Below are 21,607 nucleotides of genomic sequence, written 5' to 3'. Positions count from 1 at the left end.
ACTCAGTTTCTCCCGAGTTGGCAAACTTTGCTCGGTTGTTTACACATTTATTGGCCTACCTTTGAAACCGAAGGTAATATTTAACAGCAAAGTTCGATAGACGCACAACTCTGTGACCACAATTAGCTGCCGCCGTATGACTGCTCTTGTGATTTGTTTTATTTTTTTTTCTTCACCCATTTAAATTATGGTTAGTTAATTGACCGTACTTGCTTTTCTTTTAGTTGGCATTTTCCATGCGCATTCACAGGTTTTTGCTCACTCAGGTCTCCATTGCCAAGGTGGTCCTCGGGGTTCTTGGACTGGTTGGTGTTGTTGTTCTGATCACAGTACCCACCGTGATTTATCTAAAAGGTAAGTCTTTTTTCACCATATTTATTTTTTTTGGGGGGGGGTTCGTTGTGAGAAAGCGCCCATTTTTTCAAGGCTAAACACAGAACAGAAGGTAAATTGAAGTTAATGGTTAACATTTAAGTGTCCTCGGCTGTTATGAACTGTTTGCGACCTTTTAAAGCATCTACCATGTCCTTCATTCTCTTTATGGTGGGTCTCATGATGTGAGGATCATCTGAAGCTCACAATGATGTTCAACGGTCATGGCAATGTGCCATTCTGCCGTTGTCTCAAATGTCACATTTTTCCAAATATGACCTCAAAGTACCACCCTGCGGTGCAATCTATGAGTTGATACTGTTGAACAGTTTGACAATTTTGGACTTTTTTTTAGGGAACATTCACTTCTCTGGGCTGTCATATGAAGCAATATTGTCTAAATTGTTCACATTTGTCATTAGATCAACATGGTATCATGTTTTCCACATGCTGATATACACACACATATAATGCAACAAACATTTTTTATGAAATTTTATGTCATCATGTTTTGTAATTAGTTTATTATTTGTGTAAAGAATAAATATGTGGTTCATTCCAAAATGGTTTGGTTGAAATCCAAAAAGTTTTTCAAGGAACCATCCATGAGTGTTCATTCAATGCAGCCCTATGGGGGGCACAAGCCCGGATAAATGCAGAGGGTTTGCGTCAGGAAGGGCATCCGGCTTAAAACCTTGCCAAACAAATATGAGCGTTCATCCAAAGAATTCCATACCGGATCGGTCGTGGCCCGGGTTAACGACGTCTGCCACCGGCGCCGTCAACCTGCAGGGCACCGGTGGAAATTCAGCTACTGTGGGTCGAAGTCGAAGAAGAAGAAGAGGTGGAAAGCGGGTTCTTCGGCAGAAAAAGAAGAGGAAAACACATAGCTTAGAACTGAATGTGGGGACTTTGAATGTTGGGACTATGACAGGAAAATCTCGGTAGTTGGTTGACATGATGATTAGGAGAAAGGTTGATATATTGTGTGACCATGAGACCAGGTGGAAAGGCAGTAAGGCTAGAAGTTTAGGGGCAGGGTTTCAATTATTTGACCACGGTGTAGATGGGAAGAGAAATGGAGTCAGGGTTATTTTAAAAGAAGAGTTGGCTAAGAATGTCTTGGAGGTGAAAAGAGTATCAGATCGAATGATGAGGCTGAAACTTGAAATTGAGGGTGTTATGTATAATGTGATTAGTGGCTATGCCTCACAGGTAGGATGTGATCTAGAGGTGAAAGAGAAATTCTGGAAGGAGCTAGACGAAGTAGTTCTGAGCATCGCAGACAGAGAGAGAGTCGTGATGGGTGCAGATTGTAATGGACATGTTGGTGAAGGTAATAGGGCTGATGAAGAAGTGATGGGGAAGTACGGCATCCCGGAAAGGAACTCGGAGGGACAGATGGTGGTAGACTTTGCAACAAGGTTGCAAATGGCTGTAGTGAACACTTTTTTCCAGAAGAGGCAGGAACATAGGGTGACCTACAAGAGCGGAGGTAGACGCACACAGGTGGATTACATCTTGTGGAGACGATGTCATCTGAAGGAAGTTACCGACTGTAAGGTAGTGGTAGGGGAGAGTGTGGGAAGACAGCATAGGATGGTGGTGTGTAAGATGACTCTGCTGGTGGTGGGAAGGAAGATTAGGAAGACTAAGGCAGAGCAGCGAACCATGTGGTGGAAGCTGAGACAGGACGAGTGTTGTGCGGCTTTTCGGGAAGAGGTGAGACAGGCTCTCGGTGGACGGGAGGAGCTTCCAGAAGACTGGACCACTGCAGCCAAGGTGATCAGAGAGGCAGGCAGGAGAGTACTTGGTGTATCTTCTGGCAGGAAAGGAGAGAAGGAGACTTGGTGGTGGAACCTCACAGTAGAGGAAATCATACAAGGAAAAAGGTTAGCTCAGAAGAAGTGGGACACTGAGAGGACCAAGGAGAGGAAAGGAATACATTGAGATGCGACCCAGGGCAAAGGTAGAGGTGGTAAAGGCCAAACAAGAGGCATACGATGACATGTATGGCAGGTTGGACACTGAAGAAGGAGAAAAGGATCTATACAGGCTGGCCAGACAGAGGGATAGAGATGGGAAGGATATGCAGCAGGTTCGGGTGATTAAGGATCGAGATGGAAATATGTTGACTGGTGCCAGTCGTGTGCTAGCTAGATGGAAAGAGTACTTCGAGGAGTTGATGAATGAGGAAAATGAGAGAGAAGATAGAGTAGAAGAGGCAAGTGTGGTGGACCAGGAAGTGGCAATGATTGTAAAGGCAGTTGGTCCTGATGATATTCCTGTGGAGGTATGGAAGCATCTAGGAGAGGTGGCTGTGGAGTTTTTGACCAGCTTGTTCAATAGAATTCTAGCAAGAAAATGCCTGAGGAATGGAGGAAAGTGTACTGGATCCCATTTTTAAGAACAAGGATGATGTGTAGAGCTGTGGGAACTATAGAGGAATAAAGTTGATGAGCCACACAATGAAGTTGTGGGAAAGAGTAGTGGAGGCTAGACTCAGGACAGAAGTGAGTATTTGCAAGCAACAGTATGGTTTCATGCCTAGAAAGAGTACCACAGATGCATTATTTGCCTTGAGGATGTGGATGGAAAAGTACAGAGAAGGTCAGAAGGAGCTACATTGTGTCTTTGTAGATCTAGAGGAAGCCTATGACAGAGTACCCAGAGAGGAACTGTGGTACTGCATGCGAGAGTCCGGAGTGGCAGAGAAGTATGTTAGAATAATACAGGACATGTACGAGGGCAGCAGAACAGCGGTGAGGTGTGCTGTAGGTGTGACAGATTAATTTAAGGTGGAGGTGGGACTGCATCAGGGATCAGCCCTGAACCCCTTCCTGGTGGCAGTGGTGATGGATAGGCTGACAGATGAGGTTACACTGGAATCCCTGTGGACCATGATGTTTCCAGATGACATTGTGATCTGCAGTGAAAGCAGGGAACAGGTGGAGGAACAGTTAGAAAGATGGAGGTGTGCACTGGAAAGCAGAGGAATGAAGATTAGCCAAACTAAGACAGAATATATGTGCATGAATGAGAGGGGTGGTGGGGGAAGAGTGAGGCTACAGGGAGAAGAGAGAGCAAGTGTGGAGCTCTTGAAATACTTGGGGTCAACTGTCCAGAGCAATAGTGAGTGTGGTCAAGAAGTGAAGAAACTGGTCCAAGCAGGTTGGAACAGGTGGAGGAAGGTGTCAGGTGTGTTATGTGACAGAAGAGTCTCTACTAGCATGAAAGGCAACATTTATAAAACAGTGGTGAGGCCAGCCATGATGGACGGATTAGAGACAGTGGCACTGAAGAGACAACAGGAAGCAGAGTTGGAGGTGGCGGAAATGAAGATGTTGAAGTTCGCTCTCGGAGTGACCAGGTTGGATCAAATTATAAATGAGCTCATCAGAGGGAGAGCCGAGGTTCGATATTTTGGAGGCAAAGTTAGAGAGAGCAGACTTGGACGGTTTGGACACGTCCAGAGGAGAGAGAGTGAGTATATTGGTAGAAGGATGATGAGGATGGAGCTGCCAGGCAAGAGGAAGACCAAAGAGAAGGTGGATGGATGTCGTGAGGGAAGACGTGAGGGCAGTCGGTGTTCGAGAGGAGGATGCAGGAGATAGGCTGACATGGAAAAGGATGAAGCGCTGTGGCCACCCCTAAAGGGACAAGCCCAAAGGAAAAGAATCCATGAGTCATGATTCATTCAAAATGTAATCACCACTGGTTATGGATCACATTATTGGTGGAGAACATTTTGAAATGATATTTTGGTCTCATTTTATTTTTTTTACATCACACAAACATGGCATTTCAACTGGGGCGTGTAGACCTTTTATATCCACTGTATATATGGGGACTGGCGCACCAATAAAACAAAAATAATAAACCAATTTCTCCTTCCTACCTTAGCTGTGGGCCAATTAAGTGCTGAAATGATTGTGACGTATCATCACATAAATCCGACACCCCTGCAATAATAAAGTTGTTCAAACAAAAGGCGATTTTCTTTCAAGAACATGGTCCAACTATTTAGAGAATAAAGGCATCTTTTCCAGAGTAAAAAATGTCAATGTCAAAATTATATTAAAATCAGGTTAAAAAAATTTCTTTATTTCGTCGTTAAAGTTAGATTTTAATATCATAATATTACGACTATCTAAATTAATTTGACTTAATTCTAGTCAGAGTATGACTTTTTATCCTTACTAAATGCATCTTTGTTCTTGTAAAGATTCCAACTTTTTCTTGAAAAACCATGGCTTTATTTTCATAACATAACCTTTTGTCTCTAAAAATATGAATTTGTTATCGTAACATAACATTACAATGTGTTTTTTTTGGTTTTATGATCATAAGGGGGTCATTGGAAAAAGTCCAAGTTGAGATCTCCCTGTTTTAGATTCAATGAATCCGAGAAGACGTTTTGACGATCCGGCGAATACAATCAGGGCGCAGTGTGCAACATCCGGTTTTCTTGAATATTTCAGAGGACCAGGATGGATCCACGGACAGGAAGTTTTTCACATTGGCGGACGTGTTCAACAGTGACCTCAAACCCAAATCTTACAGCATCAGATGGATCTCTGGTGAGTATCCGACACGTTGGAGGTTTAGCGCCAATCAATACAGAGCTTCTTAGTTTTCTAAATTGTTTTGTTTGTAATTGTAACTTCATTTCTTTTTGTAGATGACGAGTATCTGCAGCGTCGAGAAGGCTCCGTCTATCTCCATAATGTGACCACGGGACAGTCCTCCATGTTCTTAAGTGCAGACACATTTGTAAGCCATCGATCTTTGTCTTGACATCGTGGTAGAAAGCGTAACGCTTGAATTGAGACCGGTGGGGCTCCGGGTCGTGCTGGAACCTATCCCAGCTATCTTCGGGCGAGAAAATGGGCCTAACGGATCAGAACATTTGGTGAGAAAGTGTTCTTTTCCCATTCAAACAGACCGAAAAAGGCGCTTCTGACTACCAGCTGTCTGCTGACCGCAGATATGTGGCACTTCTAAGTAACCGCCGCATGGTAAGACTCAGCTTTTGTTCTATGGGTCGGTATCACAAATATACCAAATCACCTCTTTTTACATAGTTTCAGTCTACAATAAGTTAGTTGATCAATTTAGTCATTTTGATCATGTATATTCTATTTTCTTCATCATATTGAACATTTTGCATGTCCCCGAAATTGCTGTCCACCCTGTCATTATGGGCTAAGTGCACCTTTAAGAAAGCGTCTGATGTATTCGTTGACATTTACGACCAGCATTTTGTCTTTCTTCAATGGAGGCTGAAACAGTGGCTGACTGTAGAATAAATATTTACACTTTTGTCATTTTCATCCTATTTTGAATGTAGTTGGATGTTGTCAAGCGTAACATGTCCACTCTGTCAGTGAAATCCCAATCAATGAAAACCTTTCGGAAATTCAAAATATATTTGTTAGACAGGACACAGCCAGCTTGCTAACTGAAATATGTTGCGAGGCGAAGGGCTACCGCTAAATGCTAACATTAGCCAAAATGTCCACCCTGTCAACAAGCTCACTGTTTGCATGCACATTGTCTATTTGCAGTGTGTGTTAGCATGACCAGTATGCATTTCTAACCGCATAAAATCTATTTAAGACAATAAATATGAAGTTCAATGGAAAGTCTCAAGTTTTGGGGGGTGAAATGGGAATGTCTCAAAGGCACCTTGACTGTTTGTCTTTATTCCACTTGATGTTGACCATAAATCACAAGAGAACATTTCCTGTCCTGATAGGTGTGGCGGCATTCATTCACAGCGTCGTACTCGCTTTACGATCGCACTTTGAAGTAAGTACGCAGTTTTTTTTTTTACATTTTTATTGTAGGTAATTTTTCTTACTGGATTTTTAATCTCAGCAAGTTTGTAGAAGCTAACAATCTACCTGAAGAAATCCAATACTTGGCTTGGGCGCCTGCAGGGAACAAACTGGTGAGTGCGACTGAATCAAGCTTCAACCGGTAATGTCAGCTTTGGGGCGCATGATAGATTAGTGAAACCTTGATCAGCCTTTCCCAAACACTTAATGTCAACTCTCAGCCAGAGATGGATTATTCAGCCTTCATAGACTATTTTCTTTCGGATTCCTAGGCCTTTGTTTGGAAAAATAACGTGTACATAAAGACCAGCCCAGATTCAGAGCTCCACCAAGTGACATTGGACGGCAAGGAGAATCAGATTTTAAATGGAATTCCTGATTGGGTGTATGAAGGTAAGTAAGAAGTAGTTAGAAATAAGTATAACCGTGGACCTAAGTCTTAGTAGCTTTCGATTGGAATAAAGTAAAAAAAAAAACATTTATCAAGTGTAAAACCTGGAATTGACAAAAGCAATAACAAATCAATAATTCTTATTTAATTAAACAATAAAAACAGATCTGCGCAAAGGAGATTCTCCCGGCAGCGTTGCACTATTACGGGACTATGATGAAGTGGCCTGATTGAAATCCTACTGAACGTTTGCGGGAGGAGCTGAAAAATGTCATCTGGAGAAAACACCCTTCAAATCTGATCCAGTTGGAGCAGTTTGCCCACGAGGAGTTATACTTCTAATGATTATTGTTTTTGTCATTTTCAGGTTATTTCAATGACAATTTTACAGGAGGGTACTAACAATTTTGTCCAAGCGTGTATGACTTGGATTCAAAGCACACATTTTTGTTCCCCCCTACCAGAGGAGATGTTCTCATCCAATCAGGGCCTGTGGTGGTCCCCAGGAGGAAAATATGTGGCCTATGTCCAGTTCAATGATACAGAGGTCCCCAATGTGGAGTTCTCCTGGTACGGGGATAGTCAGTATCCCAGTACTGTTTCTATCCCTTACCCAAAGGTGGGTACCCATCAATGAAAGCTTCACCCCTATCCAATGTTGGATAGTCACATAGTCGAAACACCTTAACCCTTACCCATATCCAAAGATGGGTACCCTGTCCATGGCTTTAACCCGAGTCCCGATTGAGTCATTCGTATTGTCCTCTCCAGGCAGGTTCCCCAAACCCAGTGGTGAAGCTGTTTGTTGTGGACACAGATAACACAACAATTATCACCGAAGTCCTCGTTCCGGAACCCTTCAGCTCACAGTAAGAGAACCCTTTGGGCTATTCAAATTACATAACAGATGAGGATCACAGTTTGCCATCTGTGGCCAAATAGGGAGCACTACTTGGCCACAGTGACTTGGGGGACGGACCAGCGTCTTGCCATCCAGTGGCTACAAAGGCTCCAAACCCACCTCATCCTTCAGATCTACGACCTCAAGGACCTCACCTGGGTCCCAGTTGAGGTACAAAACAAGCGGTGTCATCTTTCATATGCTAGCAAGTCTTACTATACATACTTATAAATGATACTATACAGTGGTGGCTGGAGAACTCCACTCACTTGACAACAAGCAGCAATTTGGCAGACCGCAAACAAAATTACACGTATTGTAAGACAACCAAATAGCTTCACCTTAGGAAAGTCCCTTTACCTTCATGCGAAGAAACAATGCAAAACGCCAGAGACAGACTAACGCGTAGTATTGGTGTTGCGGTGTCCGAACCCTGAGAGCGACGGATATTTGAACACAAACGGTGGAGGAACACATGAAGACAGATTATAAAAATTTAGCATGAATTTTTTTATCCACTGTGAAGACTGACTAATATTACTGCAGCTTATACTGTGACGTTGTGACAACCATCTCCATGTACAGCCACGTATCTGTATTGTACTGCCCCCAGGTGGCCAAGGCAAGCACACCGAAAGGTCCATTGACTTGAAGAAAAAAACGTGGCAAAAATGTTTAATTCTTTACATTTTACTGAAATATGTCGTTACGAGTATTTCGAGTTACGAGCGCGGTCCCACAAAAAATTTAAAGTGGTACTAAACTTATACTAATAGACTGTAGATGAAGAACAATTTATGTCAGAATTAAAACATATCTTCTGTCTTGCTTTTTGCAGCGTCTGGACGTGGAAAGCTCCTCTGGTTGGATTGGACGGGTAAAAATAAAACAATTACATACTGTAGTTACAAAACAGTGACCCAAATAATGTTAGCCAGTTTGTGCAATCCTAACATATTTTTTTCTGGCTAGTTTTCTCCATCAGATCCATTTTTTTCTGAAGATAAGATGAGTTATTACTTGTTGATGAGTGACTCCAAAGGCTACAAGCACATCCATCACGTGGTCGAGGTTGGCGGAGCAGACAAACTATCGCGAAAGAATATATCGTGGTACGTGTCAGAGCATGGGATTTGGGACTAAAATGTATGCCAACTTTTCCTTTGCAGGGCAACGCTACGCCGATTACCAAAGGAGAATGGGAAGTTGTTGCCATTCAGAAAGTAACTGCAGATAGTGTGTAAGTTCAACTTTTTAGATGGATGGAACGGTAGATTTCAAATAAGGTTGTTGTCGCTGTAACACTCATCATACATCACAGATATTACTCTAGCAACCAAGAGGGTGGAAAACCAGGAGGCAGGAACATTTATCGGTAACCCGTCTATTCCGTTGCAATGTATTTACTTTTAATTTGCACCTCATCCAACGTGTGCTTGTTTCAGATGGACCAAGGGGGAGGTCACGTGTCTAACTTGCAATTTAAGCAGTGACAACTGCCAGTATAATTCTGCTTATTTCAGCCACAATGCACGATTCTACCTCATGAGGTGCAATGGTCAGTTCTTCTTTTTGCATGTTAAATATCTTTTAAATGTTGGGTGACAGACATATCATCAAGTTGTTTATTTTTGGATCAAAGGTCCTGGCATTCCGTACAGCTCTCTTATGGATAACAAGGGAGGCAAAGGTGAGAGCTACTAGCCTAATGGAGAAAGACAGAAAAAGGATTGTGTTGAATTTTCTTTCATCACTAGAGCTTCAACGCTTGGAGGATAACAGCAAATTCAGCCAACTGATAGCCGACATCCAAATGCCCACCATGCGTCGCGGAACTGTCAAGATTGCTGGTTACAGTGAGTTCATTAAGCTAGCTATCCAATCGTTTGTACTCAGCGGCGGTTTCTGGCATGCACTTCAAAATGCAATAAAATTGCTAGTGAAATGCTTTTCTATTGTGTAATGGTGTCATATGTCATTGGCGGTTGCATGGGCAATTTGGAGGGGTCTTGCACAGGGTGCCATTCAAGCTAGGACTGCCAATGTTAATCCTTTTAATATGTAATAAGTGAGATATTTTAGGTTCATTGAAGACCAAATGGCCCATAGGAGTGAATGTGTACAAGTCCTGTGATTGACAGGTGCAGAATGTTGTCTCATCATCTCTTGTTGTCATGAAGCATGTACTTTACTGATACATATTGCTGCACCACCGCAGACTTCTCTCGTCACGTTAACACCACTGGAGAGTTATTGCTAATATTACTGTGCAAAGCTTGTCCAAAATTTCAATCAATTTGGATTCAATCTCTATCTTGCTGTTCACGACAGAGCTCTGGTACCAGATGTTTTTGCCACCAGACTTTGATGAATCCAAGAAGTACCCCTTATTGCTGGATGTGTAAGAGTACATCAGCAGCCTCTGGAAAAACTCGTAGGCAACAGACGTAGCGTTGAAGATTAAACCACTCATCAACCCTCCAGGTATGCTGGTCCCTGCAGCCAGAAGGTAGACTTTACCTATAGAGTGAGCTGGTCCACTTACCTGGCCAGCACAGAGAAAATCATCGTCGCCAGCTTTGATGGGAGAGGCAGTGGTTACCAAGGCGACAAGCTAATGCACGAAATCTATAAACGTCTCGGATCCTATGAGGTGGAAGATCAGATAACAGCAGCCAGGTAGGGAGGCTGAAGGGTTAACAACCATTTCTACTCCTTGTATGAGAAGGCCTTAACTACATTTCCATTGTAGGGAATTCATCAAAATGGGATTTGTGGACAAAGATAGAGTTGCAATATGGGGATGGGTAAGTAGTCCAGTAGTAGACAATGTTTAAGCCACTTTGCACCTGATGGGACTTTTCGTTAGTCTTATGGCGGATATGTGGCTTCCATGGCCTTGGGATCCGGAAGTGGAGTCTTTAAATGTGGAATGGCAGTTGCTCCGGTCTCCAAATGGGAATATTATGGTATTTTTAAAAAATGTATTATTATTATTATTTTTTTAAAACAACATTCCCACTATTACAATATGTCAAATAACAACTGTCCACTTTGTTTTTTTTCCAGATTCCATCTACACCGAACGGTACATGATGAAGCCAATTGACAATCAATTAGCCTACACTGTAAGTTTGCACACACCCTTCAGCTGTGCAGCTACGTGTTTCAATCCAATCCCATTCTGCGCAGAACGCAACAGTGACTGCACGGGCCAAAAACTTCCATGCCGTGCAGTATCTGCTGGTTCACGGAACAGCTGATGGTGAGTCACGCTAATCACGGTTATTTAGTACAAAATAGTCAGCAGGGTGGCGTAATTCATAGCACATCTACCTCACATTCGAGGGTTTGTGGCTTCAAATTTCAGCTAAGGCCATCCTCTGTGGAATTTGGTTGTTGTCGTCATGCTTGTGAGTTTTCACTAGGTGCCATTTAAACGTGGGCTGCAATTGGCTAGCAACCAGTGCAGGTTGTACCCCTGTCTCTTGCTCAGTCAGCTGGGACAGGCTCCAGCTAGCTTACCCACGGCCCAAATGAGGACAAGCAGTACAGAAAACGGATGGATGATTTCAAGAACAAGATAAATTTGACTTGATTTTAAATATGTAACACTCGCGAGCCAAACTCTGGAGGTCTCCCAGTTGGGTTTTTGTGGCTTTGATAGGGAGGCAAAGGGTGGAGAACCCAAGTGCAGGGAAGCAGATAGGCAAGGTAGGAGTGCAGGAGTCTCAAAAAGTTATTTAATTTCAGAAAAGGCAAACAAGGATCAGGACCAAACACTACATTAATTCGCCAAATCTAAACTCAAAGCAACAAGGAAACGCATGGAAACAAAACACCCACCACTAGAAACATGACGGGACTCAGGAAACGTAACATCTGACGTCAATGCACCAACACCGACTGAAAGGAAGCAGGGAACAAAATACAAGCAAATCGACGAGACAACGAGGCACACCTGGACAAGACACGAGTGGCTGGAGGAAGCTGATCGGTAGACACAAGGGACCGGGCTGACGAGAACAGGAGGAAATGAAAACCTAACGAGCAAGACAACATTGACAAGGGACACGGGAAAAACATGACATGACATAAAACAAAAACTCAATCTCATCAAAAGCAAATCAACAAAAATGTGGATAATATCAAAAATGCATGCATGGTAGGTTAACTGGTGACTTAATTGTCCATTGGTGTGACTGTGAGTGTCAACGGTAGTGTTTATGTGCCCTGTGATTGACTGCTGACCAGTCCAGGATGTAGCCTGCCTCTTGGCCTAAAGTCAGCTGAGAAAGGCTCCAAAAGCACCTGCAACCCAAAACAATGCAGCTCTTCCACTAATGTAACAATGTAACAGTCGGATCAGGCGTGGCTTGATACTGATGTTTTGTTACCATCTCAGACGCTACATTGGTGTAGCAACAGAGCACAATACCCCACACAAAACTCAAAATAACGATACAAATGATGATGACAAATATGCCATTTGTGACTAAGAGGAATCGATAAGTGGAATCGGCAGGCAAGCAAACAAAACTCCTAGGAATCCAATAAACTGTGAACCGGTTTTCAAAAAGAACCAGTTTTCGATTCACGTTGCTTGTTATATGGTTACTCTTTCTAGACAACGTGCATTTCCAGCAGGCAGCTGAGATCTCTGAAGCTCTGGTAAAGGAGCAGGTGGACTTTGAAGCAATGGTAAGCGAACTAAACTTGATGTTGATATGCAGCATGTCAAAATTAAATTATGAACATGTTGATGTTGTCCTTTAGTGGTACACGGACAAGAACCACGGGCTTTCTGGTTCTGCGTATCAGCACGTCTATACCCACATGAGTCACTTCCTACAGAGGTGCTTTGCATAAAGTTGACTGGATCAGCACTCCAGAACTCCTGCGGCTCGCACAAAGCAGACTGCACATCACACGTTTACCTGTTTAAATGATGTACTGTCATTTAAATGGAGGCCGACATTGCAGCATTAATAGCAAAAAAAAAGTTAAAAACAGCACTCCACAACTATCTACCCAGTCAAAGAAACAATAACTAATTGTGTGACCTTAAAATCAATTGGATGCTACACCAGTTTGTATTTATAATCTCTGATGTTGCCATGGTTGCCCAGATACCCACTTTAGTGGGCTATAATATTGGTGGACATTGTAATGTGATGTACAAATGAAATACAAAAATAAAGTCGTTCCTATCTTTCCAATTGCTCAAAATGTATTGTTATTATCGTGTTTGAATTGTTTAATGCATTGATACTTTTTGTATGTGTTCCTACCGAGGTTCTGAGGCCTCCCTTTACAGCCAGCGTTCTTTTGGTGATTTACCACTGTCTTAAACTGGTCACCTTCGTGTTAGCAACCTTCCATGTAGCCTTAGATGGCACAAAAAAATAAAGAACACAAGAAGTACAAGATGGATGGCCTGCAGATCGGACAAGGTGACATGATACTTAAATAAGGAGACACTGAGAGAGGCCAATACTGGAAGCTGGAGAGGAAAACTTTTGAGTTATGTGGAGTCGTAATATCAAGTAATAGTAATTTAAAGACTCATTGAAAGCAAGAGGGCACACTGGTCAAGGCTAATCAGTTGAATGGCTTCTTCAGACAGACCAGCTCTGTTTGCAGCAACTTATTACATCAGTCCCTGGATCCCTGTGTCCACCAGCAGTAGCATACCCCGCATGTGTGGGTGGCCCTTGTTTGTTGTACCAGGTCGTATAGTGGGTGGTGTTTGTTATGTCCTTGATCATCTGGATGGCTGCCCTTTCCCTCCTGCTTTGCAGTGTTGGCAGTTGTGAGAGGTCCAGTGGTGGGGTGGAGCCACTGAAGATGATCCTGAGGGCTCTCTGAAAAGTCAAGAGTGTTTGTTGTTTGCTGCATCCGAGAAAGAGGACACCAACATACTCCAGACAACAGACACGAGATCTTCACTTATTAGTCTGTGTCTGGCAATGACCATCAGCAAGTGGAGCTGTTTGGTGCCATTCCCTTAATATCTGCTCCACCCGGGTGTTTCCACTCAGGTTGTTGTCAAGGTAGAAACCTAGGTCTATGGTGGTGGTAACCACCCGGAGCTCCTGTCCACCCAGAGACAGCAGCAGGCCGTGGGGGAATTTTGGAGAAACAAATCGTCACCTCCACTGATTTCTCACCATTGAGCAACATGTTGTTGGCAGATGCTCTGCCTCCTTGGACGTGGTGGTGTTGCTGCTGATGTCTGCAATGACAAAAGCCTGAAATGGCCCTATGTCGTCTGCATACCTGATGTCCAGTGTGTTGCTGAAGGTAGTCTTCCGAGGGGAAATGTACAGGAGGAACACGAATGTGGAGACCACACTCCCCTGAGGTCATAACCCATAACCGTAGCCAGGCCAGTTCCTTAGGGCACATCTTCATGTCAGCCTGATGTTGCAGCGGTAGGCGGTGGCCCACCTGGTCGACATCTTTCAAAAATTTCCGTCTACCGGACTCGTACCATGGTTGGCACTTTGAAATCTGCAGCCACTGACTAGGAGTTACTGGCTTTGACGAGAGCTGTTGTGGTGCTGGAGTTCCGGACTGTTGGATGCAGACCACACGGTTGGCATTCATCTGTGAACCATGAACTTCTCCTGTATTTTACCCAGGCCAGATGTGAGTGAGATGTGCCTCCAATCTTTAGAGTGCTTGGGGTTTTCCATGGCCATAGGAGGTGTTGACAATGTGAGCAGTGATGAGATCCAGATCTTCAGAATTGTCCTTCAACTGCTATGGTGGTATGCCATCATGCCGTCCGAGTTTCTTGAGCACTTGCTTCATTTGGCCAGTGCGGCTTTTCTGCCTGTCTTGGCTTATCTCGGGAGCATGGCTGCATGGCAGCCATGCTCAGGGGCATGCAGATGTCTAGAGCCATTAGGATTGGTGGAGTTAAACAAATCTTCACCTTCTCTTCAATTGTCTTGCCTTCATCGATAAAATATGTGTCCGACCTGGTAGAGTAACTTCGGACTTGCTTGAAACTTGAAGGTTATGACTTGAGACTTACTTATGACTTGAACATATGACTTAGTCCCACCTCTGCACCCAGACACTCGTCTACAAATATGTTCCCCTCCTGGACTGAAGGCTCTGGTGCATCTAGCAAGCCACAGCCCCTCCTCTCCCCCTCGAAATTCAAATCACTACACGATCGCCTCTCTGGCATCCACAATGTTCAACCAATCTCTTCCAAAGCTAAACCTTGTTGAGAAGCTCAAGGTGATATTGGTACATATACTGTTGGACGTTAAATGCCACCCGCTAATGCAAAAAACAATTGTTCCTTATCTGTTTAAACACGAACTGTAAAGAATCCTCAAATACTGACTCACTGTGCCCACATGACACCCACACACGCACACACACTGTACACTGGATATCACATGGCCCATTAAAGGATGACATCCTGTGATCTGTTTGCATTCATTTGTTTGAACTTCGCACCCATGGCCGAACTGGCATCACACGCCAATGCCTTCCCGGCAGGGACTGAAACACACTTGACTAATGGGTCGAGAGTAATTCGTGGACTGTAAATAGCGGTGAAACCATCCCAGCTGAGCAGATCCAACCTCAGGTATTCAAGAGCTACAAGCAAAGACGAGAAGTCATCCAGGAACTAGCGTCCTTATTCTGAAAGAGGAAAACAGTGAGCCAGCCTTTGAGTCAACTTCACTGATATGGTGCAAGTTTTATAGTACTTACTTTGTGTGTGGTTCTAGTTCTGGTGCTGTGGCACAGGTCGTAGCAATGGCAAACATCCGCTCCCTGGCTGGCCTCCTTGTCGTCCTCAGCTTTGTCCAGACTAGCTGCCAGGTTCCTCTTCAAGACATCTCAAGGTACATCAACAACCAGACACGCGGTTGAGAATATATGTGCCCGAGTCGCTTTGTGACGGGCTTGCTCTTCTTCCTCAAGCTCGGAGACAGACGATGATTTAGCGAGGAGACACTCGGAGGGAATGTTCGCCAACGACGAGCGCGAATATCTTGAAGACCGGAAAGCTTGGGACTTTGTTCACTGGCTGATGAACAACAAGCGGAGCGGGTTAGTGGTCCATTTATACAACTGATTGGCTTTTTCTGATGTGAGAATTCATCACTTTATCTTACTTTTGCTGAATGTAATGGATTTTCTTAGAACAACCAAATATCACATTTAAAAAAACAACAACAACTTAAACAGGTGGGTTTTTTTTTTTTTTTTTTTTAAACTTAATAACCAACAATTCTAGACAGCGCTAAGGTAATATTATTGACATGAGTGTAAAATCATCCATCCGTCCATTTATTTTTTTTTAACCACTCATCCTGTTCAGAATCTCATGTGGTCATTGCAGTCTCTCCCAGCAATTAAACTAACATGACGTACATGCTTCGGGACTGGAGATGGAGAACCAGAACCCACACCGGCACACACGGAGAAGATGTAAAAGCCACACCCAAGAGGCTTATGCTGACTTTCAAAGCTAAGCTGAACATGTTGCTTGAACTTCTCGCTTGCCGTTACCACGGAGACCACAGAGCAACTACTGTCGTGGTCTGAGACGGGGGGTTTGCAAGCTTTTACAGTCCAGGAACCCTTTCCAGGGAGACCCCCTAATAATCCTTCAAACGAAACAAAACCACCGCGTTTCATATTTGCAAGAAGAAAACAAACCAAACAAAAACTCATTGCAATAAATTTATATTTTTTTAAAAGATAAACTTAATGAGAATAAAGTTGGATTTTTATTTCATGGGAAAAAAAATGTTGCAATCTTGACAAGGACGAAGACATTTAGTCAGGATTAAAAAAAATCACAATCTTACGAGAATGAAGTCATATTTTTAATAGAGATAAAGTCAGAATGTGATGATATTAAAGTCAAAGCTTTAACGAGGGAATTTCAAAAATACAACTTTATTCTTGTAATATTACACATTTTATTCTGAAAAGTAGGCTTTATTCTAAAAAATAGGATGTTAACAAAATATATGCCTTTTGTTCTATGAAGAAATAAGACTTTATTCTTTTAATAATATACCTTTTATTCTAAAAAGAATAAAAAGAAAATAATCAGATTTATGTGATACTACATTACAATCATATCAAAGCTTTTAATTGGTCCAAAGTTTATGTGAGGAGTATCACTTAAACTTCAGCTGTCTGATTTAACTTCAACAACATCAATAATGCGGGGACTATTTCTTGAACCAATCAGATTTCTGCATTTGTTACTCCCTCTGATTGGTCGGTCAGAGCAAAACTCGTTACAGCTAACCTGAACTAGCAAATCACGTCTGTCGTCATCCGCCCAGATTAATACAATTAGGCTTTTCGGTGAGTATGATTTATATGATATCAATTTTGACCGTGTCTGTCACGTTATCAAATACATATTGATTGTGAACTGCTCCAGATGATGAACATGTCACACTTGTGTTCTGTAATATTGCGCTTTTCGATAGTATTGCTGCTTTCTATAATTGCCTTTTAACAGTGGCGGTGGACGAAGTGGTGTAAGTCCCCAATGAAGGCCAGGGTCCCGAACGCGTGGCCTGCCGATGCTCTCGCTGCAGATTTGGTATATCGTGGAGTAGTTTGAGAGGCCCTGACCGAACGTGGCTGTCTTGTTCCCAGCGCCGTGGAGAAGCGCCACGCCGAGGGGACGTACACCAGCGACGTCAGCTCGTACCTCCAGGACCAGGCGCTCAAAGACTTTGTCTTTGAGCGCATGACGGGCTCGCGTCAGGACCGATCCGAAGAGAGTAGGGGAACGTCCTGCTTGTTTGCCTTCGTCCAGTGGCGATGACCTCGGCTGCTTTGTCCCGCCCCCTTCACCTTTGACCTTGATGATTTCCTTGAGCAATAATAAATCACATGAATGCGTTGAGTGAAGTTGTACTTTGCAACACAAAGTAAGCGAAGGATTAGCTTCTGACTTTAGCAACTAATTAGTAGCTCTGAACACATGCTGTACCGGTGGTCGAGGGGGTCGGAATCCTCCCCGTTCGGAGTTTGCATTTTCTCCTTGTGCTTGTGTGGGTTTTCTGCGGGTACTCCGACTTCCAAAAACATGCGCGAAACACGCATTGTCCTTAGTTGTGAATGGTCGTTCATTTATATGTGCGCTACAATTGGCTGACGTATTTCACAGCACAAACAAAGTAAGCTAAGGGTTAGCGTCTTACTTTAGCATCCAATTGGTAGCTTCGACTACATACTGCGCCGGGACATACAGCACATATTGATTCGGTCGAATTCAGCCGGGATAGACTCCGGCTCGGCCGAGACCTTAGAGAGGACAAGAGCTACAGAAAAGGGACGAGTGGAAGGATTCAAATCTAACGGCTTCAAAATCATTCGGATATCAAAGGGTCTTGCGATGAGGAAAATTGTGTCCAGCTTCGTGCTCCGCGCAAGTCTCGGAACTGACAGAACTGTATCTTTCATTTGTTTAGCTATTTGAACATGAAATAACACCTTTTCCTTTGTTGCTCTGGTTAGTGAATGCGTGACAGGTTATTTTCCTGACTTCCGTGTCGGTTCAATTCGCTCTCACTGGCGGTGAGAACGGGAACACAAAAGGTTGCCTGTGATGCCAACTCGGGGTTTTGTCATCCTTCAGTCAGAACACTCAGACCAACATCCAACTTGTATCTTTCACTTCAAACAGCACAAACAACACCAGCAAATGTTTTGTTGTACGAATAAGTCGTATTGATTCCCGAATATATGCATTAAAGGATTCATTAAAAAGTCATGACCATATCAGGCAATTGATTTAAAATAATATAAAACTTTTTTTTTTTTTTTTTTACACACACTAGTTGTGATTTGCTCACGGGCACAAATCCGGGCACCCTTTGGGTCAGGTTACAGACCCGTAATGGTTTTCATGGTGTGCGTGTACCCAGATGGGACGCCAAGATGCACGATCGGGCGTTCAACCGCAGACGGCACGTGGACGGAAGCTTCACCAGCGACGTCAACAAGGTCCTGGACTCCATGGCGGCCAAGGAGTATTTACTCTGGGTCATGACCTCCAAGTCTTCAGGGGAGAGGTAACAACTCAGTAGTTGCCTTAGTCAGCTAGCGTGATCCCAGCATGATGTTCTGTGTATCCCAGTAAGAGAAGACAAGCCGAGCACTGAGGACGAGCTCTCTGTGAGGACGACGCAAGAAAAACAAATTTGAGGAACGGGAAGCCATACCCAAAAAAAAAAAAAAAAAAAAAAAAATGCAGATTCTTCCATTGTTTTGAAAGCACCTCCAGAATTATTTTTTCTACACATTTAAATTATTTTCTATTTATATAAGGTTAGGTATAAATAATTCTGCTCTGCAAAAATAAATGTTTTTTTTCATTGAGTGTTTGCGTTACTTCTACTTCACACATATAGCAGTGATTCTCAAAGTTTGCTACAAGAAAGACTCACTGAATGAACTGTGATGCGGAATTGCTAACCAGTCGTCCACCTTGCCGCCGTTTTTGGCATCATTGATACATATTTTAAAGCTGTAGATACCTCCCCAGACTTGATAATCTACACACTCCTATTAACCGCTACCATACACTTATAAACACTTTCTACACTCTTACACACCTTTTAAACTCTAAAACGTACAGTCGTGCTCACCATGAGTGGAACTCACGAAGTTGAAGTACTAAATGTGGAACATCTCCCGAAGAAAATGAATCAAGTGAAAAAACCTTCCACAGAGAACTTGAGTTTGATACAAAAGAGCAAATGATCAACAACATTTTATGGACAGATGAAACAAAAATGTATCTTATTATTAGCGATGCACACAAACAGTATGTTTACAGACGGCGCAATGAAGCCTTTAAGAAAAAGACCACCACCCTGACAGTCAAGCATGGTGGAGGATCCATAATGTTGTGGGGCTGCTTTGTTACATCTGGTACTGGAGGCCTTGACAGTATCACAGAAAATTAGCAAGAGATTTTAGAGCGAAATGTCTTACCCAGTGTAAGAAAACTTGGTTTGCGGCGTCCAAAGTATTTGAACCAATTTCAAAGGAAGAGAAGGAGAAATACCACCTGAGATACGCGTTTCATTCGCTCCAGGACCACGCTCGTAACTCAGATCGTCTTTCCCCATTGAGTTGAATGAAAATGCCATTAAGCCATTGCAGCCTCCTTCCAAAAAACACTTTTTTTATTCAGGAAAAAAAAAAACACTTTAGTTTATAAAGCATATAGTAAAAACATAATTAAATAGAATGTAAATAATTTAACAGTTTGTGCATCACAATTAATGCATGGCGACACCTTCTGGTGCATAACTTGTCCACTCGGGGGCAGTAAAGTACAGTCGTGACGATACAAGTGAAGAAGACTATAACAACTACTCTTAGTGACTCAGTAAACTACAGTAATATGAATTGTTTAAAAATAATATGCCCGTGAGTATCGTTGTACAGTGTTCCCTCGTTATATCGTGGTTCACCTATTGCAGATTCAGTGCATTGCGGATTTACTTTCATATTCATATCGCACATAATTTGCCATTTCGCGGGATCTATCTCGCACACGCTCTCTTCCATCCGCTCCCCTCGGGCAGGAGGTTACAGAGCATCCGATGCAGGACCACCAGGCTGAGGAACAGCTTCATTCCAGAAGCTGTTAGACTATCAAACACCGCAAAAAGCTCGATCGTGACACTTACGGCGCTCAAAGGGCAAAGATCGACATGGGGGGGTGGGGGGGTGGGGGGGGGGGAAATGCATCATTCCACATACGTTTATTGAAATTTTAATAGACACTCGTCATTGCATCTTTCTCATTCTGCTGAACAAAACCACAATTTAACAACAAAGTGGAACTGATTACTTCACAATCTCCAGTCAAATTAACAACCAAAAGCGCATGGCCATCATCTGTCAAAGTTTAAGGCAAAAAAAAAAAAACAACAACAAAAAAAGTAAAATAGACACAGATGCAGTCAAAATATGTGATATTGATATTATTTTGACCTCTTATTAGTTTCTCTAAGCATGGAGAGTAGCATCAGACGTTGGGAAAGAAACATCGACATCAGAAAACTGCCTTGGACATCATTTTTGGTGATATATTAGTAACACTGAATACAATAAAATATAGTATGTATTGTACATCGTTAAGACTCTTCAGCACGTATTACAGGTTGCCCTTTGCAGATTTTTTTTTTTTTTAATTATTGCATCCCTAGAAGTACTAACGGTGTCTTTAAAAAAAAAAAAAAAAATCCTTTTGACCGCTAACACAACACAGAAGACAGCGTAGGTCCATGGATGACATGTACTGACAAGATGATAAACGATAAACGTTTTTCTACAAGCCACTCCAAACATCAGCAACGATGGACAAAGAGAAAAAGAACAAGTAGCAATTTGCCAAAGGAGGCAAAGATAATGTACTACCTTGAAAAAGGTGGGAAAAAAAGTCTGTAACATCACAAAAAAAATTCAATATACAGAATATAGGAGATTTAACATCATTTTTTAAATTTTTTTTATTTTAACTGTAGATTAGCTTTAGACACACTTTTCACAGAAATCCTAACTTCTACAATAACGTCCATCACGTAAATAAGCAGTTTAATAATTTGGCTGAAGCAAGATTTTATAAATGTTACCGGTTTTGCAAAACATAAAAACATATAAAATACAATTCAACATTTTTCAAAATGTGTCCTTTAGTTGGCCCGTTTTGTTGCTGGTTTCACAAAAATGTGCAGTAACTCTTTAATATAGTCACCGATGTTGTTTCTAATTTTGTGTTTCATACACAAGTTGCACATGACACGCATAACAAAAAAAAAAAAAAAAAAAAAAGTTTCACAGTACAAAGGTGGTGAAGTGTGGCACAGTTTTTTGTTTTTTTTCAATGACCATAAGGAACAGAACGATGGCATTATCTTCAAGTGTGCGTCATCACAAACTTGTCTCCCGGTCCAAGCTCTTGTCGCGCTTTCGACGCTTGTGGCGCTTCTCAACACTCTTGGGAAAACTGGGCAGAAAGGGGGGGAGGGAAATGTACATATTGTACAAAAACATATCGCAGTACCGGAAAATGAGACT

At 42.6% G+C, this 21,607-nt stretch overlaps 3 protein-coding genes across 6 annotated transcripts in view; 2 read left to right on the top strand and 1 right to left on the bottom strand.

The window, feature by feature from the left end:
- The first annotated feature begins 199 nt into the window (after positions 1-199).
- LOC133412679 (dipeptidyl peptidase 4-like) lies at positions 200-12,658 on the top strand. 2 transcript variants are annotated; one of them, XM_061696228.1, is made up of 25 exons: positions 200-354; positions 4,854-4,952; positions 5,054-5,145; positions 5,316-5,390; positions 6,131-6,183; positions 6,253-6,325; positions 6,485-6,605; positions 7,068-7,222; positions 7,375-7,472; positions 7,546-7,675; positions 8,343-8,381; positions 8,477-8,575; positions 8,674-8,744; positions 8,826-8,879; positions 8,950-9,062; positions 9,147-9,194; positions 9,262-9,360; positions 9,836-9,905; positions 9,989-10,183; positions 10,257-10,311; positions 10,374-10,473; positions 10,574-10,632; positions 10,697-10,769; positions 12,132-12,205; positions 12,281-12,658. In XM_061696228.1, the coding sequence occupies exons 1-25, from the start codon at positions 237-239 to the stop codon at positions 12,371-12,373; spliced, it is 2,256 nt and encodes a 751-aa protein (XP_061552212.1). In that variant the 5' UTR covers positions 200-236; the 3' UTR covers positions 12,374-12,658. The 2 variants fall into 2 exon arrangements, with proteins under 2 accessions (XP_061552212.1, XP_061552220.1); XM_061696236.1 differs by lacking the exon at positions 8,826-8,879.
- A 2,631-nt stretch (positions 12,659-15,289) lies between these two features.
- LOC133412710 (glucagon-1-like) lies at positions 15,290-18,675 on the top strand. The gene is made up of 5 exons (XM_061696288.1): positions 15,290-15,378; positions 15,458-15,586; positions 17,162-17,299; positions 18,439-18,585; positions 18,651-18,675. The coding sequence occupies exons 1-5, from the start codon at positions 15,290-15,292 to the stop codon at positions 18,673-18,675; spliced, it is 528 nt and encodes a 175-aa protein (XP_061552272.1).
- A 1,080-nt stretch (positions 18,676-19,755) lies between these two features.
- The window catches only part of LOC133412667 (sodium-driven chloride bicarbonate exchanger-like), a 32,354-nt gene continuing 30,502 nt past the window's right edge, over positions 19,756-21,607 (bottom strand). For all 3 annotated transcript variants that reach the window (XM_061696215.1, XM_061696197.1, XM_061696206.1), the window contains one exon: positions 19,756-21,536. Coding sequence is in view for 2 of the 3 variants with exons in the window: in XM_061696197.1 (XP_061552181.1) it covers positions 21,461-21,536 (76 nt within the window). In the remaining variant the exon portion in view is untranslated. The remainder of the gene's footprint in view (positions 21,537-21,607) is intronic.

This window comes from Phycodurus eques, chromosome 1 (assembly GCF_024500275.1).
Source record: "Phycodurus eques isolate BA_2022a chromosome 1, UOR_Pequ_1.1, whole genome shotgun sequence".
Classification (NCBI taxonomy): Eukaryota; Metazoa; Chordata; class Actinopteri; order Syngnathiformes; family Syngnathidae; genus Phycodurus; species Phycodurus eques.
Note: the sequence above shows the minus strand (reverse complement) of the source record. Positions and strands in the feature narration are given on the sequence as shown.

What these genes read in the sequence shown, in the direction of transcription:
- LOC133412679 (XM_061696228.1), top strand. Translation starts at nt 237, where the DNA reads ATGCGCATTCACAGGTTTTTGCTCACTCAGGTCTCCATTGCCAAGGTG. An exon ending in CAGCATCAGATGGATCTCTG is followed by an intron (nt 4,953 to 5,053) that starts GTGAGTATCCGA and finishes TTCTTTTTGTAG; the next exon opens with ATGACGAGTATCTGCAGCGT. An exon ending in CCTCTGGTTGGATTGGACGG is followed by an intron (nt 8,382 to 8,476) that starts GTAAAAATAAAA and finishes TTTTCTGGCTAG; the next exon opens with TTTTCTCCATCAGATCCATT.
- LOC133412710 (XM_061696288.1), top strand. Translation starts at nt 15,290, where the DNA reads ATGGCAAACATCCGCTCCCTGGCTGGCCTCCTTGTCGTCCTCAGCTTT. An exon ending in CCTCTTCAAGACATCTCAAG is followed by an intron (nt 15,379 to 15,457) that starts GTACATCAACAA and finishes TTCTTCCTCAAG; the next exon opens with CTCGGAGACAGACGATGATT. An exon ending in TCCAAGTCTTCAGGGGAGAG is followed by an intron (nt 18,586 to 18,650) that starts GTAACAACTCAG and finishes TGTGTATCCCAG; the next exon opens with TAAGAGAAGACAAGCCGAGC.